Genomic DNA, 25,558 nt, shown 5'->3' on the forward strand with positions numbered 1-25,558 from the left:
GCTGGGCTTGCCTCTCCCTGCTTCAGCTGATGCAGAACACTGCATCTCACTCATCTCAGCATTGCGGGCAGCCAAAAGCACGTCCCCCGGTGCTTCTACCCTTTCTTGATGCCACAGTGATGAATGGATGATGAAACTAAGACAGGAGAGAGCTGTGCTGGGCCAGTCTGGGAATTAGGGCATAGTTCTCACCTAAAATCAGTGCAAGTAAGGAAGCACACTATGAAAGTTAGTGCAGTGCCAGTGTGTCCAATACCCAGGTATGATCAAGCAGATTTACCTACTTTCAGGATTACCCTCATGGGTATTTCACTGGTAATGTCCTAAAAGCAGATACACATATGCACACATGCACACAGAATCAGCATACATATGTTAGTTTTCCATCTTCTTCCTCTAGATACAGATGGTTTTTTATATTTAATCACTTCTTAACTACAATACAGAATTCTCTTGTACCTTATTTTGCTAAATTACTGAATTGCTGTCCAAGCATAGAGCCAGCCCTTTCTGCATAAGGACTGGCGTATGTCTGGAGTTCTCCACAAGAAACTGTGAGAAGCAGATATGGTACCTATATTCCAAGTCCAGGAGCTGAATGCACAGGAATTCAAAGATCTAACGAGCGATCAATACAGGCTCATGCACTGACAAGATGCTGGGCTCTCTTGTGTACATGTCCAACTCAATATTCCTTAGTCTTGAAAGAATTTCATCAGAGATGTAAAATGACCGCAGCTGTCAGGTTTTCCAGAGTGGGGCTGCCAGCAGCTGCTCTTGTACTGCTCCCTCCCCAAAGAAGCAAGCAGCCTATTTTTCCAGCTCCGCTTTTCCTGCCTGAGCAATGTGCGCCATATTATAGTTATTCACCAGGACACAATCACTTTCATGCACCACTCTGTTACTAAGTAATCATAAATACTATCCATGAAGCAGACAAGCATGCATGGTTCCAGAAAACCCCTAAGTTACATTCAGCAGCACTTTTTTTCAGAAGCTTGGATCTATACTCAGGAAGCTACATTGAACCACGGATCTGGTATCTAATCAGACTACAAAGAATCTAAATTACACCTCCACGTAGTTTGCACTCTACTTACTTGATTCTAAAGAGAGAGAGCATACCCCCAAACGATGCATAACTGATACCAAAAATCATGTTACTATGGCAATGAGACAGAAATGACCTCTGTACCAAATTACATTTTTGATGGGATGCCATTGAATACAAGTTGTTCACGTTTACTTGAAAGTTATTTTATGTACCTTAGACATACAGTAACACTTCTTTTTGGGTCAGCCTACCGATGATCTTTAAAAATAAAAATGCTAAGAACAAAATATTATTTATTGTCTGTTTTTCACTATTTGCTTTAGAAACAGTTCTCCACCAGCAACTTTAGAAGTGAACACATAAATCAGCAGTGACAGATGGGCTAAGCTTTTTCTTGTTTTATGATAAGAGCACAGCGTTCACCAGTAGTCACAGCCAGCACTGCAGGCGACATGCATTAAGTACAGCAGCTTCTGCGCTGCCGTGCTCTCTCCCTTGATGCCTGCATGACACAGAAGACGCAAAATGATTCTCCTGTTTTTAACACCAGCCTCCTACAGATTCTGGTAAAATACCACAGCTTAGAAATTGTTCCAGAAGTAAAATTCAGATGGAAATCATTGGGTGAGGTCAACATTTGGAAAAGCTTTTGTTGAAATAATTCCATCAGCTTCTATCTGAGAAAAATTATTTTTCAAAATAAGCCTGTTTACGCTCACCTGAGTAAGTCTGCATTAGGCCTCTGGCTGCTAAAAAAAACATGGACTAATAACCAGCACTGCCATGCCAGTGCTGAGAAAATGCATTTGCAGTTTCACTGCTGTAAGGTTTTTATTTCTGTTTAGTGTCAAGTGAATCCTTCACATGCCCTTCAAACCTGATTTACAAGCATCAATATACTGCTGAGTTCTCTTTCCTTAACCACTTGCTGTTATTAAAATTAGTGCACTGATTTTCAAGTCCCAGATAGCTCAGGTACTAGATATTCATTAAATGTACTGCAAGAGATTTTTCTCAGTACGCTCTTTCAAAGCCAAGAATAAACCTAAGATTTATTCTCTTAAGCTCTAAATCATTGCATTTTGTCCTTTTTTATTGACTTGAGACCAAAAACTTCATTCTGACCGTGCATATTTTTTCTATCTTTAATGTATACTCAGAGTGAAACAGTAGAAACTTTGCTGTGAGAGATATGCTAGACAGCCGGGACAAGCAGATGCATGATGCCTGAAGAGTACTACAAGCGGGATCTTTCTTTTTGCTTTTTTGGGAGGTCGTTCTGCTGCCTTTTTGCACTGGAGCTGTGGGGGGAATGGCTTAAATATCAGGGCCAAAAGGGCTAACTAGCCCCACATATGGTAGCCAGCACCTTCCCATTGCAAGTTTTCTCTACCTTTTTTATCCTTAAGAAACAGGTATTCTGTTCTATTAAAAAGAAAAACTTTTCAATAGTATAACTTTAGTAACGATTTCAATGATTCTCCCCTTTTGCTTCTTGAAGAATTTATGATACTGGCCTGAATTACAAGCCTAGTTTCTCTTTGTGCAACAGGGACAACTAAGGAAAGCTGCACGACGAATGCAGTCTCCTCACCTGTATTCCCCTGTAAGGTTCATGAACGCTGTGACGTGCAACACTAGCAAGTGTCCTGACCTACGCACAGTCACTTAGGTGGAGCTGAAAAAGGAATGCACAGCTTCATCTGCCCTGCGCTAAGAAAATATGCCTCTTATTTCATAAACTTTGAAACTGTTTTTAATTCATATGCCAGACAGCTGAGTCACAGACCTTCTGGACACTCAGGTGAACACAGAGGACAAAAGGGCAAAATACAAATGAGCAGAAAAGCAAGTAACTCTAGCCAAGCATTTTTCAATACTGAATTAGCTAACTGAAGAAATGGAAAGTGTTGGAGGTGACAATTCTCATACTACCTGAAAACAGCATCTGCGACAACATGGTACATCTGAATGTCACAGTGCCAGACTGAGCGTGAAAAATTCTGCTGAACAACCGAACTGTTTCTTAAGGCCTTCGTAAGAGCTCTAGGTGCCAAGGCGCTGCACAGCAAATCTCGTTAGCTAATGGTCCTTGACAGACGAAACCCAACACCTGAGGATTTGTGAATGAAGAATTTTGCACAAACATGATATCTTTTTGGCTTCTACAGAGCAGGTAGAATTACCTTGTCTTCCAGCAAGACCTTCCAAAGAACCACAGAGAACAAGGACAGGTGAAAGACTATTTCCTACAGTGGGATATCTTACTACACGAAGTAGAGCTCAGTTACCTTCTTCTCATATCAGTTGCAGAGTGAGTTAGTTCAACATGAATGGCAACCAATCTGGTTGCATATCCCTTCAAATCTGGATTCTGATTGAAAGCTGAGTTCCCAGATGATTTTTTTGTTTTAAACTGAAACAATCCTTCGCATTCTGGTTTTCATGGTATATAGACCACTTTAATAATACCTGTTATCAGCTGCTGTTCTGACCACAGGGCTTTTCTACTATCATTATATCATACCTGCTTTAACTGAGCTTTTCTCCAATACATTGTCTGTTCTGATCACCGATTATTCTGACCACCATCTCCTGCTTTGCTCTTTAAATATTTCAACATCCTGCTGGAACATTATGATTCTTTCTAGAACAGAGTATCAGAATGGCTACAGAACTCAATTCTCGCCTACTCACTCTCTACCTTTCTTTACCTTAAAGGAAATAAGCTTCATTTGAATTACAGTAAACTAGAATCAATACAAGATGGAAGCTTCTCAGAAGAGGCACTTCACAACTTGTTGAAGAATGTGGACAGAAAATGCTTGCACCAACAGAAAGAGTCATATTGAGTATACAACCATCAGTCAGGCAGTGTAAAATGCCTACTTCTGAATGCAACAGCTTGCACCTTATAGATGGGGAATAAAAAACCAGTGCCTGGTCTGCTCATTTTGAAACCTTTTGTACTACGACAAGGAGATACACCTGCATTTCATAAACTGCAAGACATTGACAATCTTTTGATTTATCTTGTCACTTCAATGAAAGGCAGACATACTGAAAGAGCTGGACATCCACAGGCAGTCTTTAGACAGCACTAACCTAGGACCTCTGGAAAGACAAATGCTGTTGTCAGAAGATGGCCAGCCTTGGAGATGTGGGAAGATGCTTGTGCCCGCAAGGAGCCAATGCCCACTGAAGTCAGACTGGAGTGTTATTCAGTAAATCTGTGCTCTGCGGTGGTGCACAACTACTTCTCCTTCAGAGAGGGGTGAAATTCACCCAAGAGAAAGTGATGGTGCAATAGACAGTCAAATTCATGGGTTTTAGAGCCCAGAAGAGCCCCCTGGTATCACCCAGCGTGGCTTTGTGTGCACTACCAGCCACAGGCTTTCACAGAGTGATTATTGTGTCTGATCCTGTGACAAGCAGCTGATATAGAGTACACCTCTCCAGAAAGAGCCTGTCTCGATGTATAGAGTACAATGACAGGGATTAGTGCTATCCCAGCTCCAGGCTGCAGCTGTTAAAAACCTGGAAGCACCTTTCTGAGGAGATGCAAGGGAAGATCAGCCTACCAGACAGTGCATCCAAAAAATGTATGTTGAATGGTGCCAGGAGTACCATGGCTCAGCCCTTAAGTATAACCTTTGATTTGCAATACAAACCTCTCTTCATTCCTCTCTCCCTGCATCACGATTAAGCTTTCAAGCAGTGCTGCAGCAGTGCAGTATGCTAAGCCAAGTTTTGGCAGCACGCGGTATTCTCAACACTAACAGTAGAGAATTACAGGTATGAAACGTATCAAATTAAAATAACTATGAGTAATGCTTATTAAGAAAAAAAATAAATACATCATACTCTGGGAAAATGTTTAAATATGCCTCTGAATTGAATCTTCAGCAAAATTATTTGCTTTGACATTGGTATTTGTTTTAGACTATCTAAATAATTCAAGTACTTTCCTTACATTACTTCTCCTTGAAGTAAGAGTTTCATGTTTATTATTCATTACTCAGGTGGAGAGCTCTGCTTGCCATAAAAATAAGTGGAACAACCAACTGCAGTAAAGGCTAGATGTGGGACCCAAATGCTGTTAATGAGTTTTGTACTAAAAGCACTTCCCACCCAAAGAATATAATATAACCTTGAACCACTAATGTGGCAGGAGTAAAATACATGTTCTTCCTCAAATGAGATCAAACTATAAAAAAACCCTGCTCAAGATTCTTCTTGTCTACTACCAATCTACCACCATAGGCACCAGTCAGGCTGCTTCTGAGCCCACCTAGCACAGCCCCATTCCAGGTCAGGCATTTTACCTGTCATTTCAAAGGCACACTGTGACGACAACTGCTGTAATTAAAAGGCTTCTAAAGACAGAAAAATTTAATGCACATCCTTTCTGTGAGCAGTTCCATTAAGTCGATATGCATTACCATCCTTGGTAAGGGCTATATGATCTGCTCTCTGCCCACCTGTGTGAACTATTTTATTTCCCCGTTGCTCAGCTCCAAACCTGATCTTGCCCTGTGCCTGGCATGTAAAGGTGTTCCGCATCTAACGCGCTCCCACGGCTGGCGTCAAGAGGAGAAAGGGCATGCTGTGCTCCGGAGTCAGTCTCATCAGAATCACAAATGAAACAGATGATACCTTTGTCTCAGTACGGTTAATTTAATAAACCTGCTTCAACATGTTATGAAGTGTTGGGTTTAAAACTGTCCTTGTAACTCAAATTTCACCAGCAGAAAGCTCAGCATATTTTGAGCTGTTTTCCATGCTTACAGTATGTCCCACACTACTGAGGCATTTTGTTCAGAGGTCAGGAATGTGAGCATGCTACCATAAGAGTCAGGAAATAATTTACAGAACGCGTAAAAATTGCTTTGCAGGGCAATGCCTCAGAGCTGAGAGGACATGACATAATCTCCTTGCTGCATAAACAAATTTGGTTAATGTACAGCCTTTAATATGCAATAATCAAATGTTTTAAACAAAAAAAAAAGAAGACCCAATCAAATGTCATTTGTCTGCCGATGACAGTGCAATTCAGCAAAAGCCAGCATGCATGTCAGAAGCTCTGCTTCTTCAGAAAAAATTATAGTTTCAGCATTCTTTACTAAATGACAACTATATCCATCTACCACATTTCTCCATTTCAGGACAGGTGAGATCTTTTGAACACCTCCAAATGAAGATATTTTGAAGCAGAATTTTGTTATCTTTCTGATTTTTTCCAAATCTGGAAACCAACATCATTGCCAATCACAGAAATCCAATCAAAACAATTTGAATACACAGCCAAAATGGTTAACATCTGATGAGACTGATGAGGTGAGAAACAGAGTCAATACAACCTTCTAATTAAAAAAAAAAAAAAAAAAACCAACATGGATGCAATATCTGCTCTCCTGTGCTTACACCAAAGGAGTCTTCATACCAAATCTGAACAGCCAAGTGTTCATAAAACATCAGCTATGAGCACATCCTGCAAAGCAACATGAGACCATCATGTCCCACTGATGTCAATGGACAAAACAATCTCAAAAATTGTTCGGTCAAACTGCACTTGACCTCAGGAAAATTTCAGCTCTAGTTTACCAACAAGGTGCCGGCACTGAAGACAGACTGCATCCCGTACTATCACATACATACAGTATCAGTTTTTCTCATGTGATGAGTGCTTACCAGCTAGGGCCTTGATGCGGGATCGTTCAAACAGTCGAGCAGAACTATTTTCATTGTCCCAGTCATCGACATCCCAGCGGTTGTTGACATCGCTGTACTGCTGTTGGATTTCAATATTGTCATAATCTGTCGCTACTGTTGTCGTCATCCTGAGTCGTCTTAACCTATTCTCACCATCAGATTCTTCTTAAAAACCTCTGTAAAAGAAAAATACAAAATAAAAATTTAGACTATATACATATATTGGAAGACAGTTGTAAAATTCAAGCTCAAGACTTCTGCTCTCAAAAATCAATGACTTTTGCTGGAAGCCTGGGGACAAGCTCAAGAACAGGTTAGATACCAACCAGTCCTTCAGAAAGCAACTGAACGGTCCAAGTCTTCTTAAAAAAAAAAAAAAAAAAAGAACTACTTCACAAAAGCAAGATCTCAAGCCAGTAACTTTGCTGCATACACATATGCAGAATTGTCATGTTCAACTCCACTCAAAGTGGAACACGTATGAAATGGTGCAGTAAGATACTTTCACAACTGTTATTTTCAAAAGCAGCCTGTTAGCTTTATAAATCTGTGAATGTTGACTAAAGCACATGGAGTCATGGATAACTCGGCTAAGAAAAACCTGAAGTGCAAAGAAGACCTCAACACCTTTAGAAGATGGTGCAAATTCTGATGAAAAAAATGCAAATGTTTAAAAAGTCACAAAAGCATTTGACCAGCAGAAGCCTTTTAACATTGATCTGAAGAAACATTTCTTTCTTCACATGCAAATGCTGACTTTGTGACCGGTCCTGGCAATTTATGTACGAACTAATCCAGATAAATACAATTAACTGATGCATTGCTTTGAACTCTCCCTGGCAACAAAATGGTAGCCCACCAACGCAACTCTTTACATGAGGTTCTCCTCTTTCAGGCAGCCGGATACTGTTAGCATATTCATACCGTTTTCTAATCGGCATTAGCATGTACTTATATATCAGCACTAAATATAAAAGAGCCTAACACCTCCTCCAGGGGAGGAGGAGGGAGGTTATGAAGGGCTGCTGAACTAGAGGCTGCGAACCCCGCAGGAAGAGCCGTTGGCCTGGGAGCATGGATCCAAAGCTCTCCCCATCGCTGGGGGTGAAGCAGCGGCCGCGCTGCACCCTCCATAACCCCACCCCTCAAAGCCTCCCAACAGCTGACCCTGAAGAGCAAACGCACAATTCACCTTTATAAAAATACAATAGTTATAAAAAATGCAGTTCAATATTTGGGAAAGAGGGGGGGCGACTAGGTTTTAATAGAAATGGTCTTATTACGGGAAGACTTAGAAAGGCGTCTGAGAAAAACCTCTCATTTTGTGGATCCATCTGTTTGTTTCCCTCTGCTCTCACTCCTGTGAGCTCCCGGCCCCTGTGCTGTTTAAAACAGCAAAGCAGACGCGGGGTCACGGCCCGGAGCTCCTTCACAAAGGCGGCACCTTTTATCCGGCTACAAGCTGCGGAGCCAGGCCCGGCGCTTCCCCCCGAGGAGCCCGCGACCCCAGCCCAGGCTCGGCGGTTTCCAGTCCCGGGGCCCACCGCAGCAGGAGACGCCGGGGTGATTCCTCCTAACCCCGGCCGACCTCGCGGGGTACCTGCCGGCGCAGAGCTCCGCCGCCAGCGCCGCGTTATCAGCCGGCGGAGCGGGGAGAGGCCCGGGGCGGCGGGCGGCGGCGGGCCCGGCAGCCTCCCCGCCTCAGCCGGCCGTCTGCTGCCCCCTACTGCCGCGGGGGAGCAGGGCAGGGCAGAGCACCTTCTCCTCCCGACAGCCCCGTCCCGCCCCACCCGGCGGGAGAGGCCCACGGGCGGCGGGAGAGGCCCCACGGGCAGCGAGAGAGGCCCCACGGGCAGCGAGAGAGGCCCCACGGGCAGCGAGAGAGGCCCCACGGGCAGCGAGAGAGGCCCCACGGGCAGCGAGAGAGGCCCCACGGGCAGCGAGAGAGGCCCACCCTCAGGCCGAAAAGCGTGGACATCCTGCCGCTGACACAAATCCAGCTCACAGGGGAAAACCAACGCATTTACTGTCGCTGCTGGCGCGCTCAAGAGGCATTAATTTTCCAGAAGGTCCCGGGATAAAAAGGCCAGGTTGATTTTCCCCTATTCCCCACCACAGATGAGAAGGTTCCTCCTATATTTACTCGCAAAATAATCCCTTTCTTTTGCACAGAAATGGGAAACAAGGCTATTACATAAGACGCTGTTACCGAAGCCCGTTTGTGAGCGATTCAACCTTCACAAAAGGTGGGAAGAAAAGAGCTTTCGCTATGGTAAGCTGCCAACAGACTGAAAGAATATGAAAAAACAACTTGCTCTGGGAAAGGTCTTTAAAATGACACTCCCTCACTGCGCCCGCAATGACATTTTCCCGCAGGGAGCTCTGGACGGATGGGGCCTTCCTCGGCCGGCCGGATTCTGCCGCTACGAACAAACAGAAGGATGGAGCAAAGACGGGGGAAAGGATTAAGTCCCACCCAAAACATTTTTGCACAGCGTCCACCAGCTGATCCTCATCTGGTATCAAGCCTGGACAAAAGCCTCCCATTGATTCCTGGACACAGGCAGAAATCAGGGGTAATTCCAATTAAATCCATGGAGTAACCACAGTATAAACGACGAGTGGAATCAGACTGTTCTACAGCATCAGTCTTTTCAGCTTTCTGTATTCATCAGTGCCCAATGAAGAGGAGATATGCCACTGGAAAAGCAGCAGCCCAAAAGCAGCGACCCTAAAAGCGGGATGCAGCAACATACTAATTTAAGTAGAGATGCTACAAGCTATCAGATTTCATTTATTTCTGTATCGCCTGTCTTTAGATGTACACATAACTGAAGCCATAATAAATTCAACTGTAACTTGTGCTTTATCACTTCTCTTACCCCTCCTGAGCATCACACGTGCAAAATCTATCCTAGATAAAGCTAAATTGAGCATGAAACGGGCCTGTTACCCTACACTTATTGGGCTAGAAAACTTGCATCCATCTGATTCTGTAGAGATGCTGAAAATAAAAGCAGTGCCTCTTTCACCGGCTGACATCAAGTTCCCTTTTCTGGGATGCGGCTCAATGACACAGGGACAGCAGAGAGGGGTAGCAGACACACACTGCAGTGATAAAAATAAGTACCTTGCAGCAAAGCACTTCTGTGGTGAGGTGAGGATAACACCATTCAGTCCTAACTGCAAAAAGCTGCCCTGCCTTCTCCCAAAGACCCAGCTACGTAATGTGCAACCACCGCCTTAAGCCTGTGCTGAAAAACAATTCTTCTTAAGACTCCTGCTGCAGCTGTGGTCCAGCACAACCCCCTGGTGCCTCCGGGAACAGGGAGGGAAGAAAAACACAAGCTCCAGCAGAAACCTCCAGGCTTCTTACTACAGAAATGGAGGTCCTGCAGATGGGCTGAGCTACAACAGCCGATCTGGTTTCGAAGTCATGGGTGTCCCTATTTGAGAAATGGAAACACCAACACTGTCTGCAGCTGCCCACAGAGTAACGGGGAAAAATGTCCGAGGATCTTTCTGGAGCTCTTAATGCAGCCGAGTTCGCTATTAACGACCTCAAGCGAGAGCTGTGATCCATAAAATTAGCCCTGCACTTAAAAGACAGAAGCTGAAAAAACTGTATGTGTGTATAGAACATATGCATACATGTTACACACATACATTTACATATTTATTTTAAGCCCAACGAGTTACTTGTGCTAACTGCTGCTCAATGCCGTAATTTTATTTGGTCAGACCTCCCCTGCTCGATGATTTCAACAAGTACTTTGTGAGTACAGATTTGTTTTATTGACTGCGTAGTCAGCACAAAGCAGGAGACAGTGGTATTGTATCCCATCAGCTTAGCGCAGCACTCTCCAATCATGCGCAAAGCGCCCGCTAACACCCTTGCAAGAAATCACTATAGAATATGTAGCACAAGCAGAAAGCACAGGGACAGAAGAAAGCCTGTGCTCCAGCAGGAACAACCTTTGTAATTTAAACATCCTGGCCTGGCTTTAAGCTGAAATGCCAATCTAATAAAGGAACAATGTTTTCTGTGGAGAGCCAAACGTAACATGAATTTCAGCTGTCAACATCCTGAGCAGCCTTAATACGGACGACTCCAAGCCGACCCATTCTCAGAACGCGACAGACACGAGCCTACTGATAACAAGACATTTTAGAAACGTCAGGTCCCAGCTTCGTTACCATTCAGAATTCAGACACAGACTCAAGTGTTTTTGAGCCCTTTATCAAGGCCAGAGAGAAGAGGCGTTGGGATTTCTCACGTCCATGTCCTCCTGACCTTACACACCAGCGCTGTGTGCACCTGGGCCTTTGAGACATTAGCAAGCAATTAGAGGGACAAGCAAGCACGTGGGTGAACTAAGAAACAGCATGCAACTGCTCCAGTCCCCAAAATGCAGGTGGACCTGCCACGATGGGCAAAAAAAGGTTTTGTAAATTTGAGAACTTCTGTCTTTGTTGATAAAATACAACACTCCATTGCCTTCTGCAGTTGATACGATACTAGAAGACCTCATAAGACTGAAGAGATCAAACCATTTCGTTTCAAAGCATTCTTTCAAACATATTGCATAATTTGAGGGCGGGGGGGTTGGCATTATCTTCAAAAAGAAGAAATGGCTTGAAGAAAGAATCCGCTACCAGGAAGAGCATTTTCTCAGACAATTTTCAAAGGCAATATCCAGGGGTCAGACCTTTTGTATTTACTTTCATAAATAAACCACACTCTGCTCTGTTTGTCTCTCAGATAACAGAAAATAAACAGTTTCATTCAGACCATCTGAAGAATTAATTAATTTTAAAAAAAATCATTGGCTACTTTTAAATGCAATAATGTAATTCACTAAACAGGCTAAGACTATAATCACTAAAATTCTGCCATAACCACACATCTGGAATTACTTCCTAATAGTTACATTTATCTTGAAAGTAAACATTCTTTTTTCAAGAGTTACTATTCTTCCATGAAACATTCTAAGCTGTAGTTAGTTTCATGTTACTCTTACTATCTAAGGATTGTCAAGAGGTTTTTATGGTGTTATGATTGAAGAAAATACATTTTGAACAGCAATCCCCAAATGGTGTCATTACTTATGTAAATAGACTATTCCCTGGCTAACACACAGTCCAACCTACTGCAGTTCTTCTGACAGTTAAGATAAATTGTATATGACTGAATGGCTGAGAGGATGGAAAATGGGATACAGACACTTCCATCTCTAGGTTACTAGACCACATGGTCCAGAGACGAGTATGAGCACAACCACTGTGATAAAGAGAATGGTCTCTCTCCATTTCCTACATATCAGATACGTACATCAAAGAAACCAAAATTACAAACCGCCTCCTTTCTGGTAGCCCTCGCTGAAACCAAGGCTGGACAAGCACAGAAATCAATTCAATTACCCTTTCTGCAGGACTTCCACCTCCGGATGCTTTCACTCCCACTCTGTACTGCTTCTCTCCTACTGATGACTCGGGCCAGGGTAATCAGCTCAGCTCTTTAGCAACTAATTCACTTTAGAGTAATTATTATTATTAAAAGGAGGAAAATCTAGTTAAGATGTAACCAAACTTCGCATTTATTCTGAGCACTATTCAGCTCCCTCCTATAACAGCAGCACAACAGACATTTAATATTTAAAAAAATGTCATTTTAAACCCATATTTAAGCTGGAGAATAGAAATTTTCTGAGGTCCCAGCATTCAGCCACATCTTGTCTCCCCATCAGGGCGAGATTCTCACCCTGGCTTCCACAGAAAGGAGACTGGCCTGATGAGAGGTCAACAGGGACACCTTCGGAGAAGCTCAAGGGTGTTTGCAAAATGGCATACATATTCAAACACCCCCACAAGTCAAATTCTGCAAGTATTTAAAAAATACTAGTTAGAAACTCAGAGCTCTACAGAACACCTGGATTGAAAAAGTGAAGTCCTGCGAGTAAAGCTTAGAAAGACTGAAAAATGCACATCTCAATTCTACCCACTTCTTAACCTGAAGCCTCAGGAGCTGGTTTCCAGCCTCCCTCCATGCTCAGCCCAGAGACCATTGCGTCACGTTCTGTGAACTGCCACACGGTCTTCAGAGAAAGAAGCTTCCCCTGTCCTGACAGGGCAGCGTAGGCAACACAATCGCTTACATTTTGGCTTGTTATTTCAGCTGCTAAACCAATTGTAAAATAATAAAAGTACTAATAACAGCAAGGCTTTAACTCCCTTGACCTCCAATGTCCTCTCTCTCGCGCGTGCAGGCTCTGGCTCCCAATCCCATCTTTCCTCCAACAAACAGAACCACACTCTTCCTGCATTTTCCAAACCAAGAGTGCTCCATGTATTTTGTCTCTCCTTCCCTGTTTGCTGCCTGAGCCAGCCCACGTTCTGGTGCTGACTCCTCTGGCTGTCCATGCTCCAGGACGGAGAGCGGAGGCTGAGAGCACCCTGAAAGGTCATAGGAAAGGGGCGGACAGGCTGTGCTACCGGGGAGTCAAATGCCACAATCAGCGTGTGGGGCACAGACACTTCAGGAATGCACAAACAAAGCAAGACTGAAGCCTCTTTATTCCCAATACAGGCTGGAAAAGTGTGCAAAGGTCGTTAAAATCAGGCAGCCTGTCCTTCACGAGTGAGGTCTACTTCCCACATCTCAGATAACCCATCATTTGAAAGCCAGCAACCAGGGAGTTAAGAGTGGTTTATAGGCTCCTCTTCTTCTGAGGTCCCCAGGATATCACGCTCTAGCTGGGAGACTGGTACGTATTACACAAGCATTGAAACAACTTCAAAAAGTGTTTGCGCTGTTCACTGTAAACAAAAACACAGCTCAAAAATACAGCTCACTGTACTGGAAACCGAAGTGTTTTCAGCAAGGGTGACTGTTACACACCCGCGACCAACATGTATAATGCACAGGACAAAGACTCAAACTGGTTCAGCAAATGCAGTGCTTACAACTAAGCACCCAGCCAAGAGCACAGAGGAACTAATAAAGACTGAAAAAAAGTTGTTTAGTAAACCTGAACCAAATCTCTATGCCAAAGCTTTCAGTTCCAGCAAGGATCATGAAAATCTTCTAGTCTGATTCTCTCCACATTTAAAGCTACAAAATTTCACGCAGTTTCTCATCCACTACCCAGCAAATCTGGATTCCAACATTTTTTCCCCAAAGACTCTATAATAAATCAGTTGATACATAGGGTCCAAATTTGCCCTCTGTAATCTGAGGTAGCTCTCGTCAGTCCAGGATGCAACCCATAATGTGCCAACAAGCCTCCTAAAAACAGAAAGGGATTGGGGGGCAAGGCTTCACACCGGTTTCATCCAAGATCAGACACTTAATAGGGGCTCTGGGGTGAGACTCTCTAGGTTTCTACATTTCCCTGTGGAGCATCCCAGATTAGATATTGCCTCTGAACCATCCTCCAGAGAAGCCCATGCCCCTCCATCAACTGTATACAAACCATGAAAAGACCAAACCAGGAAAAAAAAAAAAAAAAAGAAAAAAAAAGGAGACATTTTAGATAGAAAGGGGCATTTTTTTGAAAGTTAATAAAGAGGAGCACACAAATCAAGCAGAACAGAACATTACCACATGTAACACTTAAGGGTGGAGTAAGCACCAAATCCCTCCTGGGACTGCCCTTCCTCTTCCCCTCATCACTTAAAGAATGCAAAAGAAACACATTTTGTCAAGCTGCTAAGGGGAGGGAGGTGGGGAGGGCTCTGGTCATCAGCCCTCAGCACACTTCTAGCGAGCGATATTGTTCCAGCACTGCTGAACGGGAAAGTATACAGGGATCCAGACAGAGACGGCATGATGGCACAGTCTGCACCGAGTTACACGCAGAGGCACGTAACACGCATGAGTTTTGTGTTAATAAAACTACATACCATGAGTGCTAGTCCCAGGCTTAAAGAATACAACCTCCTTAACTCAGTTTTTAAGCAAAACACAGAGTACTCAACATCTTTCCTCATGTATTTATGGTTTTCCTTCAAGGATCACTGCTGGGCAAGGTTTACGCAAGCTGAGCCAGGGCTAAAGGCAATTTAGTAGTTTTGTAAGAGTAAGGTTCAGCTCGAATAAGTACATCACAAGCTAGTCCATGGCTACTCAAGTGAGGTCCGTCGATTAAATATGGCTTCACTCAATCTCACAAGCCACCTTCATATGCAATGTGGCCAAAAGAGATGTAACTCAGCATTCCAAACCTCTTGTCTGGTGAAACATCAACTGGGCATTTTCTAAAACCCATCATCCTGTTTTCTGCTTCTAATTAAATCAATAAAGAAATTCCCATAGATTTCAATTTCCACAGCTCTTAGTCAATCACTTTTAAAAACACTTTCATCACCCTCATAGTCTTTCCTAAGCCAGTTAAAGGCAGCCTGTTGAATTATTAGGATACCTGGGAGTGTCTTGCTATGCAAATGGCTTAGCTGGAAAAAACCTGGGGGACCAGCTCATCAGCTCTGCTCTACAGTTTCTCTCCCCATCTCCATGCCTGCATCTATCATTTGTTAACTTCTGTATCCCAGTTAATAGATTTCACAGCCATTTTCAGAAAAAGCTGCATTTCTGTGCAGGGTAACCCATCCAGAAGGCACCTTTTACAAAGGTACCAATGAATCACAGAATCACTAAGGTTGGAAAAGACCTGCAAGATCATCAAGTCCAACCATCAACTAACACCACCATTCCCATTAAACCATGTCCCACAATGCCTCATCCACATGTTCCTTGAAACTAGGCCCAATGAAAATATTCCCGTGAAGGAAAATTCAAGTGCCAGTTCGTAAGTTTTAAGTAAATCTGCCACATCTGCTATTCAAACTTTGCAAACTTGCTCTGGTGTGCTTGACCATCCAAAAACAAATGCAGCTGGTCTCTTTGAAACTGAAAAGTGAAAAATGAGCAGCAAAATCAGGGAACTATATTCAGGACAGTGACTGGAATAGCATCCTGAATGTTGTTAGGGCTTTACAAGACAAGTAATATGTGCTTGTGCACCTGTGCGCACTGATCTGTGGGGTCATCTGCAACCAACAGTTGGCACAACAGTTGGCACACCGATACTTTTTCTAAAGACTATGACTGTCAGAAGGCCAAGAGCCCTTCAACTTTCACAGTTCACGCACTTATTTTACTATAAAACACTTAAAGAGAAAATTTTGACCATGGAATTGCCTCAACCTTTTGATAAATAAACTAAGATAATAGCAAAAATCTTCTGATGGTGGTAAGTTAATATGAGGTGAGTAAAAACATGAGTAGGCTGGATTAACAGTACGTTCACCCTATATACCGCAAAGGTGCTCACAGTGGTAAGCAGAATGAAATCCACAAGAGGAAATCAACCGGAGCTGAAATCGAAAAGGCTCCAGATCAGCTCAGTCCCTTCTGGGAAGGGAAGGACCTTTCTTACGTAGGCTCCCACTGTCAGGGTAACATTTATTCTGATACACACTTCAGCTTTAGCACAATTCGGATCTTTCACGGTTACGACAGAAGAGACAAGGAAGTGAAAATATGGCTGTCTCCATATTTATGAATGGACATCTACCGCGGCAGATTTTTACAGAGACATGCCATGGAGACAGGGCTTGTTTCAAAGGAGCATTCAGACTTCAAACCACCTTGTACTGTTGTTAAAAGCCTCTGCATTTGACCCTCTCAATCCTGGTCATGGAGCAAGGCAAAGGTGCACTTTCCAAACACCTCTAAAGAATCCAGCTGAAAGTACTCATGGATGAATATGCTGGGTCTTTAAGCTGGTGGAGGACACCTGGGACATCTTGCCTCATGGTCTGGCAGGAAGGAAAGCTGACGTATTTCAATAGTTATCAACAGGCTTCCAAAGAAGCTACCAAAAAAATTCCTTCCACAGTCACTGAGAATTTAAAGGACAATATTTAGTATTACCGTGTTCTAGAAGCTATCTGTGGGTTGACCTTCACCAAAAGAATGTGAAAATACAGGGCAATTGTCTACAGCGGTATTTACCTTTTTCTTCAGTGGAACAAAACACAGTGTCTTTTTCAGTATTTTTCAAGTGCTCATGCAGAGCAGAGTTCCAGTGAAAACCAGTTACCCTTGGAGAGGAGTTTCCCATTTTCTGGTCTCTACTCTCTCATGACCCAGCTTAGGAGACAGAACTCCGAGCTTTGGAAACCAGCTGTGTGTCAGTGAAGGACTGAAAACAGAGATGCTCCCGCTGCCTGAAGTCTGTCAGACATTTGATTCTTCTTTGGATGAAGGCATCACTGCCTGCACTCGGAGAACAGCAGAAAAATGTCTTGACCCTAGCCACGACCCTAACTTGGCAGGAAGTCCCAGACAACCTGAATGCCCTCAGCGACATGGCTGTTTATTTTGATAGTGCTCCAGAACTAGTGCTCCAGCAAACTGGCAGTGCCAGGTGGTATCCAGCCGTCGCAGGCCGCCGAGGGGCATCACGGAAACAGCACCGGCTGAAGCCTCTAGCCAGCCTGCAACCTAAAAGGAAATACTCCTTGGGAAAAAATGTAAAACTCAGAAGTCACTTGATCATTCAATAAATACTGTGATTGCCTACGTGGGACCATCTAATTTATAGATTAAGTTCACACCTGTTATTAATTTGAATGAAGAGAGCTGCAGCCAAGTTTCTGGGGATGGGAGAGGGACTAGAGATGCTGCGCAACACGTCTTCATCAATCATAAAGCCAGAACCGGAGGTTTCTGCCTCACTTCTCACCGAGATGGTCTTATACAGAAGCAACAGCCATGAATCACATTTACAATGAGAGAATATTTGCAATGAGAGGACAACCGAGCCTGCCTTCGCAATGTGCGAATGCAAAAGCTAACTCAAAGCTGGCTACAGTGGATCGACACACATACATCCGCGAGCATATTCCTCCTCCTGTGGTCTCTCTCCGGGAACCCGAGATGCGATAGCTCTGACCTCCTTACAGGAGGAGGGCTGCCAAGTAAACAAGCCTGAGGATTCAGGCAGCCAACTGCTGTCTCTCTTGCCCTTCTATTTTCCCTATTTCCACACCCCACCCTTCCTAGCCTTGTTATTAATATATCTTCCAACGTCTTTGACAGTTAATGAATGTGCATAGTCGACTTTGTGACTGGAACCACTGGAGGTCAGGAGCACAGACCAAGGACAGAGTCCGTACAGAGAATACAAAGCGCTATTTCCCCGTCCTGCTGCCCAGCCACTGGAACACTACAGAGCTAACAGGCACAGAACAAAAAAGGGGTGCTGCAAAGAATAACTTCTTGTCCAAAGTAGCAATTCAAGCACTGAGACACGTTTGATAAACTGAAACAAAATGAGAATGTAACAGGGTATATAACAGCTACTTCAAGCTAGAGAAAGAAAGAAGTTTGTAGGACCTGGTTACCACGCTCTGAGAAATTTGGATGCACATCCAGGCTTACTTGCTGGGGAGAAACAGGGCAACACACAGGTCCCAGCCCAATCAACATACATTCAACCTGTAGATAAGTAGGAGTGAACTAGAGCCTCCGCCCAGGCTCTGTGCCATTTTCCCCTCCCTGGATGCCCCTGAGCTCCCGGTTTCCTTCCCACAGGGAGGAGGATGCGACGCCCACCTGGGTCACGCCACAATGCACAGCCAGAACAAGACGCAGCCGTGGGAGGCCACGCGCGCTCGTGGCTTGGCGATCCAGGTGTGTCTATGAGGGAGAGGACACAAAACCAGGGAGTAATCTCAAGACATACTGCTTTACACCTAGACACACCTCCTCTGCGTCAGAGCTTTTTATTTTAGGGCAGGGAAAGGCTCCATCACTCTCAGCCAAAGAGGAGAATTTCAAGAAGGACAGACTGCGTACGGGCCACCCCCTCCCTCCTCGGAGGTGCTGGTCGGCGGAGGCCGCCCGATGACAACTTCCAGGGCAGGAAGAAAGAGACTGAGCTGTTTTGGCTCTGCCTCCGAACTGCAGAGCAGCAGTGGGAAACCGCACCCAGGGAGACGCCTAGGGAGTAAAGGATGTTTTGTTGTGTAGGCTTTTGTTCTGGGCTTTGTTTATTAGCGATATTTCACAGCCAGGCAGGCAGAGCATGGAAGCAATTTAAAGGGCCAGCCTGGAAGAAATAACCTGCTACACAGTCAGCAGATTTTGAATTAGCAAACAAACAAACAACAGAACACTGATTCCGGGGGCTGGAATGGGGAAAGATTTGCTAACACACTTCATAAGGCAACAGAGTGGAAGCAACAGCTGGTTTCAGCAGCACACTAAGCTCCACCACCAACCCACGAAGGAGCAACCCCAAGTCCAAATACCCAGAGACTCTCATTAAGAGGAGACTTAAGACAGCACTAGTTACTCCACAGCGATGCCAAGATGACCTATCTGCTCTCATACTGGCACTTGGCCCAGGTACCAGAGACTCCCAAGACCTCTCCAGCTGAACTAGCTCTGCTTTAACCAGAGATGCTCACTCAGCTCGGTGAGGTCTGGACAAAGAACCGGCCTAGCAAGGAATTTGGTTTTGGACAGTGCGGTGTCCCAGAGGAGGCTCATCAAAGACAGCTCCAGAACGAGCATTTCCTTCAGATGTTGAAAGCCAACTTGCAGCCAAGATCATGCAAAGCTTTGCCTCTCGATGGCCAAACTTAGTGCAGCACTGGAGTATGTTATAGGGACCATATGGATTCTAGCTGTTATTTCTTTAATGAAAATAAAATCAGAATTACTAACAGAATGGGACAAGTTTTGCTTTGGTGAGATTATGTCAAGACAGTACTTAACTGTTGGTTAGGGAATGCCAGCATTTCTTTGAATTCAGAAATCTCTGGAAAGTGAACTGAGAAATAAAGCAGAGCAATTTGATGTTAAATCCCCCACTTGAAAACATGCATGTTAAAAATTGTTCTGCAAATTAGCAGAAACTGCAAGTTTCAATGCAAGGTGGTCAGTGCACCCATCGGTGACGAGCTGAGAAGGAATGGCACTGCCCCAGCGCATCTGCACATGCAGACGACATCCTCTGCCCCTCTTCAGTGGGAAAGTATCAGACTACCGGACAACCTTCAGTGTATTTCTCTTCGAGTCCATGATTTTTCCGTCTCTCTTTACAAAGAATGTACAATTTTTTACACCGAGATACTGGGATGACAGATGCCGCCAGCAAGGCCTTAGAGAAGGAGGGAGCATACCGACAACACACGTGTCCCTGCTTCAGCAGTATCACGTTTTCACCAGCGTAAACCTCACAGGCGCAAGCACTGACGTGTATACACAAAGCCCAGCAAGCACAAACCCAACGCCTGCAGCTGGTGCAGCAGTGAGCACAGGACTCCATTTCAAAACTCTGCAGTCATTTCCCCTCCAAGAGACGAGGTCCTCCTTGTGCACGTGCATATTTTTGACTACGCAAAACCAGAAACATGGCTGAAAGCTGTTTGAAAAATGATCCTTCCCCAGTACGAGAGGAAAATGTCAGCAGTCATACAAGTAAAGCACCAAGTCAGACAGTATACAGCATAATTCTACCAGGCCAACAAGATTTCTGGTTCAAGTAACCGAACACAGCTTGAGCCGCTGGTTCCCAAAGAGGAGGAAATGTGTCTCATCCTCCCCAGAGGAAACACAACACACATCATCCACTCATTAACCTCTTGGCAGAAGAAGTAAGAGCACCACAGCCAAACTGGTCTCCTCACTTCTAAACTAACCTTTAGTGGGTTAGTGGGTACTAACCAGAGGAAGGAGACAGGTAAAACTAAGCATACTGCCTGCATTTGCCCCCATTGAAGTTTTAAATGGACACCAGCTGTTAATTCCTTTCTACATTCTTCACATTTTTTTGGCCAACTCCCAACAAGACTAACAGAAACCTTTCCCCCTTAAACTTTCATCTGATGCATAGATAAAATAGTCAGGCATTTTCAGGCAAGGAAAAGAAATATATATCATTATTGCCTTAATTTAAATGCATGCCTGTAGGTCTTCAGTGCCTCCCTGCCCTTTGAAATGGGTTAAAGAGCCTTAATGCCATCTAAATTAAGTCAATTTGTTATTCAGGGCATTTGTGACCAAACAATTTGAGATGCATCCTGGGAGGAAAGAGCACGCAGGCCAGAATTTAAAACCCTGGGAAATAAGATGATGGATGTGGAGCAAAGGCCCAGAAAAGCTACCTCTTAAATAACCTGGGTCATTATCTTGGTTCTTTGATGTTTCAACTATGGTGAAGTCTTTTTTTCTTTTTTTTTTTTTAGGTATTTTAGTGCACCTCCTTATATGCTGCTTCATGCAAGAGAGAGATATTTATCATTTTATATACGATATAGTGATGACTCTTTCCAGGTCATTCACGTCAGCTTGCTAATAGAGTACCATCTTGTATGCTTCTGTGCTTTCTGTGAAAAGGGCTGGCACTCCTGCAACTACCTAAGTGGCCTCGGTTGCTTTAAAAGGACCACCACAATATTCTTCCCCAAAACTTCGCGGCAGTACTCATACTTACGAACAGCATGAGAAACGCCTAGTAAATAACATTGTAAAAAGCAGCGGAGTCACACCAGATGAAAACAACAAAGTTTTACTTGAAACATCTCATCAGTCTCAGACACTACAATCTATTTTTGCCCATGTGAGCTTGAAGGACTCTGCAAGGCCCTGGCTTTGTGTTAGCCGTAGTCTGGCTACCCCCAAGATGCTACTCCTGGCAAGTACAGCTCCTCCAGCCGAGGAAGCTGCACCCAGAGCAGCCAAGCTGCAGCTGGGGTGACACAACCTCCGGCCAGCCCGACCCGGCCAGCCCTGCCCCAGCTGAGCCTGGACCTTGGCTACACAACGAGCAAAGAATGTTTTCCAGGCATGGGGGCCAGGAGGAGGGCTCCCCAGCACCCTCTGCTCCCTGGGGCCACGCATGCCGGCTCCCCGAAAAGTGCCCAGAGCAAAAAGGTGCAATATTATTCAGAGTTCTAAACACTCTAAGTAAAACAGGCAAATAAACAAACCGATGACATTTTGCTCTTTCAATATATCTAACTATTGTTATTGGCACCTCGTTATAAACAGCTTCTGGCAATGTGTAAATACGGCTGCATTTGCACACAGCGGCTCTGCTAGCCTTGTACACCCAGAGAATGGAAACTGCTTTGCAGCAACAGAAAAAAAATAACAATAATTTGGTCCAAGAGCTTTATGGTTCTTTGCGTTGACCTCACAGGGAAACAGCACTATTGTACAAAATATTTTCACACTAAGGTCTTGAATCCCGCCTTGTGAAGCACTCAGGAAAAAAATACAAGAGCAAGTAACATGGTATTTCTGCCGTGATCACTCAGTTTCAACAGGTTACCAGGTGCAAAGCCCAAAACCTGCCTACAAATCCCACAGTCACAACAAGCAGCAGCAGAAGCTGAAGAAAAACCTGCATAAAGCAATGATATGTAAAATATCTGACTATTATTTCATTCTGATTTCAGTTTTTTGTCTGGGAAATAGATCCTCAGTTGGCACATACCCAACCCAACAGCTGCATTGCTTTTCTACTTCCACAAACACTCTAAAAGTTAGCCAAAACCCTGTTTGTGCTGGCAAACACCCAAGATTTTATTATTATGTACTATTAGTTCATAGTGAGAAATGTGCACTACAGGAAAAAAAAAATCCAGAGAAGCTAAATAATTGGGTACAGATGTTGAAGATTTATGAAGCTCTATCCACTGGACAGTATCTTACATATTGTTTCTATCACCTGTTTGCTTTCCGAGTTTTTAATAAGATAACTATGCGTGCTATCCTTGAAGAATATTCTAGAATTCCTCCTTCAAAAACCAATAACTTTTGATCTCCACTTGTCTCCTCTCAATAACAATCTCTCTTCATAGTTCCACAAATGCCACTTGATATTCATTTCATATTTAAATAAGATCTTGGCTGTTGTTTTCATTATCTGGCAACTTTCAAATGCAATCAGATTATTTCATTCTTACTTCATGACCCAAAAACTAAACCTGACACATCACGCCAAATCCCCAGCACTTAGAATTCATGATAAAGTATCTCATCATCCCAAAGACACAGTTCTAAATACCTACTCATTTTCACCTTTCCCCCCCCGCCCCATCTTTACTGGCAACCAAGATCTGCTCAACGCCTTTGGGGACTGTTGCTTCTCCAGTGTTATACAGATGCCCAAACCTCACTGAGGCCAATACAAAAGCAACCCAATCCCAGCCAGATTTCTGAACCCTGGTTCATTAAATTTATTCTACAAGGTATTTGGAATGTGCAAAGTACTGCAGCTGACAGCAAATACTATGAAAGTAAAAACACAAGAAAATCAGTGGCATTTTTTGTAACTGACGTGTAACGGTTTTGCCATTTCAAATTACATCATGAGTATCTTTCCACCAGCATAAAATGGCAAAACAAGGTACGTTCACTGGTTGTTTTTCCAAGAATTTACAGGAGAGGATAAATCACTGAAAAAGGTTGCATTTCTGCAAACTAATGCATGTGACCACTGACGTTTCTGCTCCAGCACCATCAAGCAAGAAGCATCCAGGGTCCCTCCCCTCCTCACCTGAAGCACACCGTGACTTGGTCAGGTAACCTGACATTTGCCTCCACCTTTCCCACAGGCCACAGTCGCTGATAAACTCTTCCTGAAAAATTATTTCATCCTTTCCGATGATGTGGCTTACACAACACAGACTGTATGAAGGTCACGACCTCATTACAGATTTAGACACTCAGTTCCCATCTGAAAAAAAGTAGATCTGGTAAATTTGGAGGGCTGGAGGGTCTACGGACATTAAGTTTTTTCTACAGCTCTGAAATGGACTTTGTCAATCGCAATTGTACTTTTGGTTCAAAAAGTAAAAAAAAAGTAATCCCTATTTACACAACAAATGTGTAAAGGATTACAGGGTTTCCCCCGTTCCCCAGCTGGCTGGCGTGACCGGTGCCCCGATGCCATGTACAGCCACCCCGTCTCTATACTAAACGTGGGTGAAGAGACGCTGAAGACAGCACGCTGGTGGGGTCTGTCCAACTTCCCTTCCTACCCCAGGGAAGTCAGATGGCAAAAAGAAACATTAAGAAATGACAAGTACAGAAAAGTTCCATTTTCCATCATGAAATGTTCTTCCACGAACAGCAAGCCAACGCTCCCTGTGTCAGAAAACGACTACCCATTCTCTCCACTTCCTCTGCGAATAAATGAAGTGAGGAAACACTTCCACTACCTACTGACTCCATTCCTTGAACAGTTTTAGAGCTGCCTTCTACTGTTTCCAACAGATGGACTGATGGCCTGAAATCCTCAGCCAGTTTGATTTTATTTGTTTCTTTGAAGCGTGGAGGAAGTTTGATGTTTTGTTGCTTTACTACATGGCTCAAACTGTGGAGAAACTGGGCTGTTTTCCCCAGTATCTGCACAGACCTCCTAAATTTGCTCTAAATTCCAACCTGAAGTGCAAAGTAGAATTACATTAATTTACCCAGGAGGTGGGGGGTTGTTGGGTTGGTTTTGGTTTTGTTTTTATTGTCAGATTTTAATCTGACCAACTGCCTCCAAGGACAAAAATGCTGCTGGCTAGTAGTATTCAGCTTCACTACAGCTCTGGTTTCTCGATTCATGCTCCCTGCATTCAGGGCTTGCTATGGAAAACCTCCACCCTTTCCCTGAAATTCTGAAGACCTTAGCACTTTCAGTTGTCTTGGGTTATGGAAACAGAAGAAGCAATTCCCATACAGGAAGAAAGAAACTGAAAGAGACATCCTTCACGTGCCACGACTCACTCGCCTTGGATACTGAACAGATTGGTCCTTAGGTCAGTATTACTGTATTTCACGTACCTGCAGTAAGAATTAAAAACCTGCCTAAGAACAGTGTACAGCCAGTTTGGAGGCTGTACAGAGTGCTCAGCCACAATAAACCAATTTCTGTTCCCTGACCGCCTCGAGATAGACGTGATCAACTGAAGGAAGAAAGAATCCCAGACTATTTCTCGTTGCTTAGGGCAACAGCTTAGGGCCTATCCAGAACAAGACAACCATCATACCATTTTCTTGAATTAATAGTGAGAAACGAACAAAAAAAAGAAAAAAATCAACATTGAAACGGAATGTTAACCTTGAGGAAGGATTATGTCCCGAAGACATCAGCAGGGAGATGCAGAATCTGGCTAGTTACAAGGCAGAAATAAAAGTCCGATGAGAGGAAAGCAAATGCTTCCAGAGCACAGCTCAGTGTACTCAAGCTGAGCAACCACATCCACGTTTAAAGTAGCCATACCTACCTGCGATAACCTGGGTAGTAACTCCAACAAGACATCTGAGTATAGAATTTGACATTGCAAATGCAATTTTATGAATTATCCTGTAAAACAGCAGTATTGCCTCTCACATAATCAAAAAAATACCAGGAACCAGGCTCTGGAATTGTTTAGAAAATAACAATGGCAGGTGGTTTTCATTTTTCTCTGCATCTTAAGTATGACAGGGTGATACGCTCATGAAGGAATGCTCGCAGACAAATGGTAGAACCTGATTTATATTTTAAAAGTAAAAGCTGAGATTCTCACATATTTACGATTTACACCTGCAGATTTACAGTCCAAAAAACAACCATACAGCCCTGAAGCGATTTAGAAAGCGCTAATCCTGATAATTTTCCACCTAATGACTGTTTACTACACAGTCCTTTAAATGCTTGGCAGCTCTCCAGATCTTCTTGCCTTTTCTTTCTCCTAGAGATGACTCCAGCCAGCCATCTTGGGTGAAGGAAAACCTCC

At 43.8% G+C, this 25,558-nt stretch overlaps 1 protein-coding gene across 4 annotated transcripts in view; it reads right to left on the minus strand.

The window, feature by feature from the left end:
• SPTBN1 (spectrin beta, non-erythrocytic 1) overlaps positions 1 to 25,558 on the minus strand; it is a 136,413-nt gene that overhangs the window by 87,220 nt on the left and 23,635 nt on the right. For all 4 annotated transcript variants that reach the window (XR_009484431.1, XM_059828489.1, XM_059828487.1 and 1 more), the window contains exon 2: positions 6,746 to 6,942. Coding sequence is in view for 3 of the 4 variants with exons in the window: in XM_059828489.1 (XP_059684472.1) it covers positions 6,746 to 6,893 (148 nt within the window). In the remaining variant the exon portion in view is untranslated. The remainder of the gene's footprint in view (positions 1 to 6,745; positions 6,943 to 25,558) is intronic.

Source organism: Gavia stellata, chromosome 23 (genome assembly GCF_030936135.1).
Source record: "Gavia stellata isolate bGavSte3 chromosome 23, bGavSte3.hap2, whole genome shotgun sequence".
Lineage (NCBI taxonomy): Eukaryota > Metazoa > Chordata > Aves > Gaviiformes > Gaviidae > Gavia > Gavia stellata.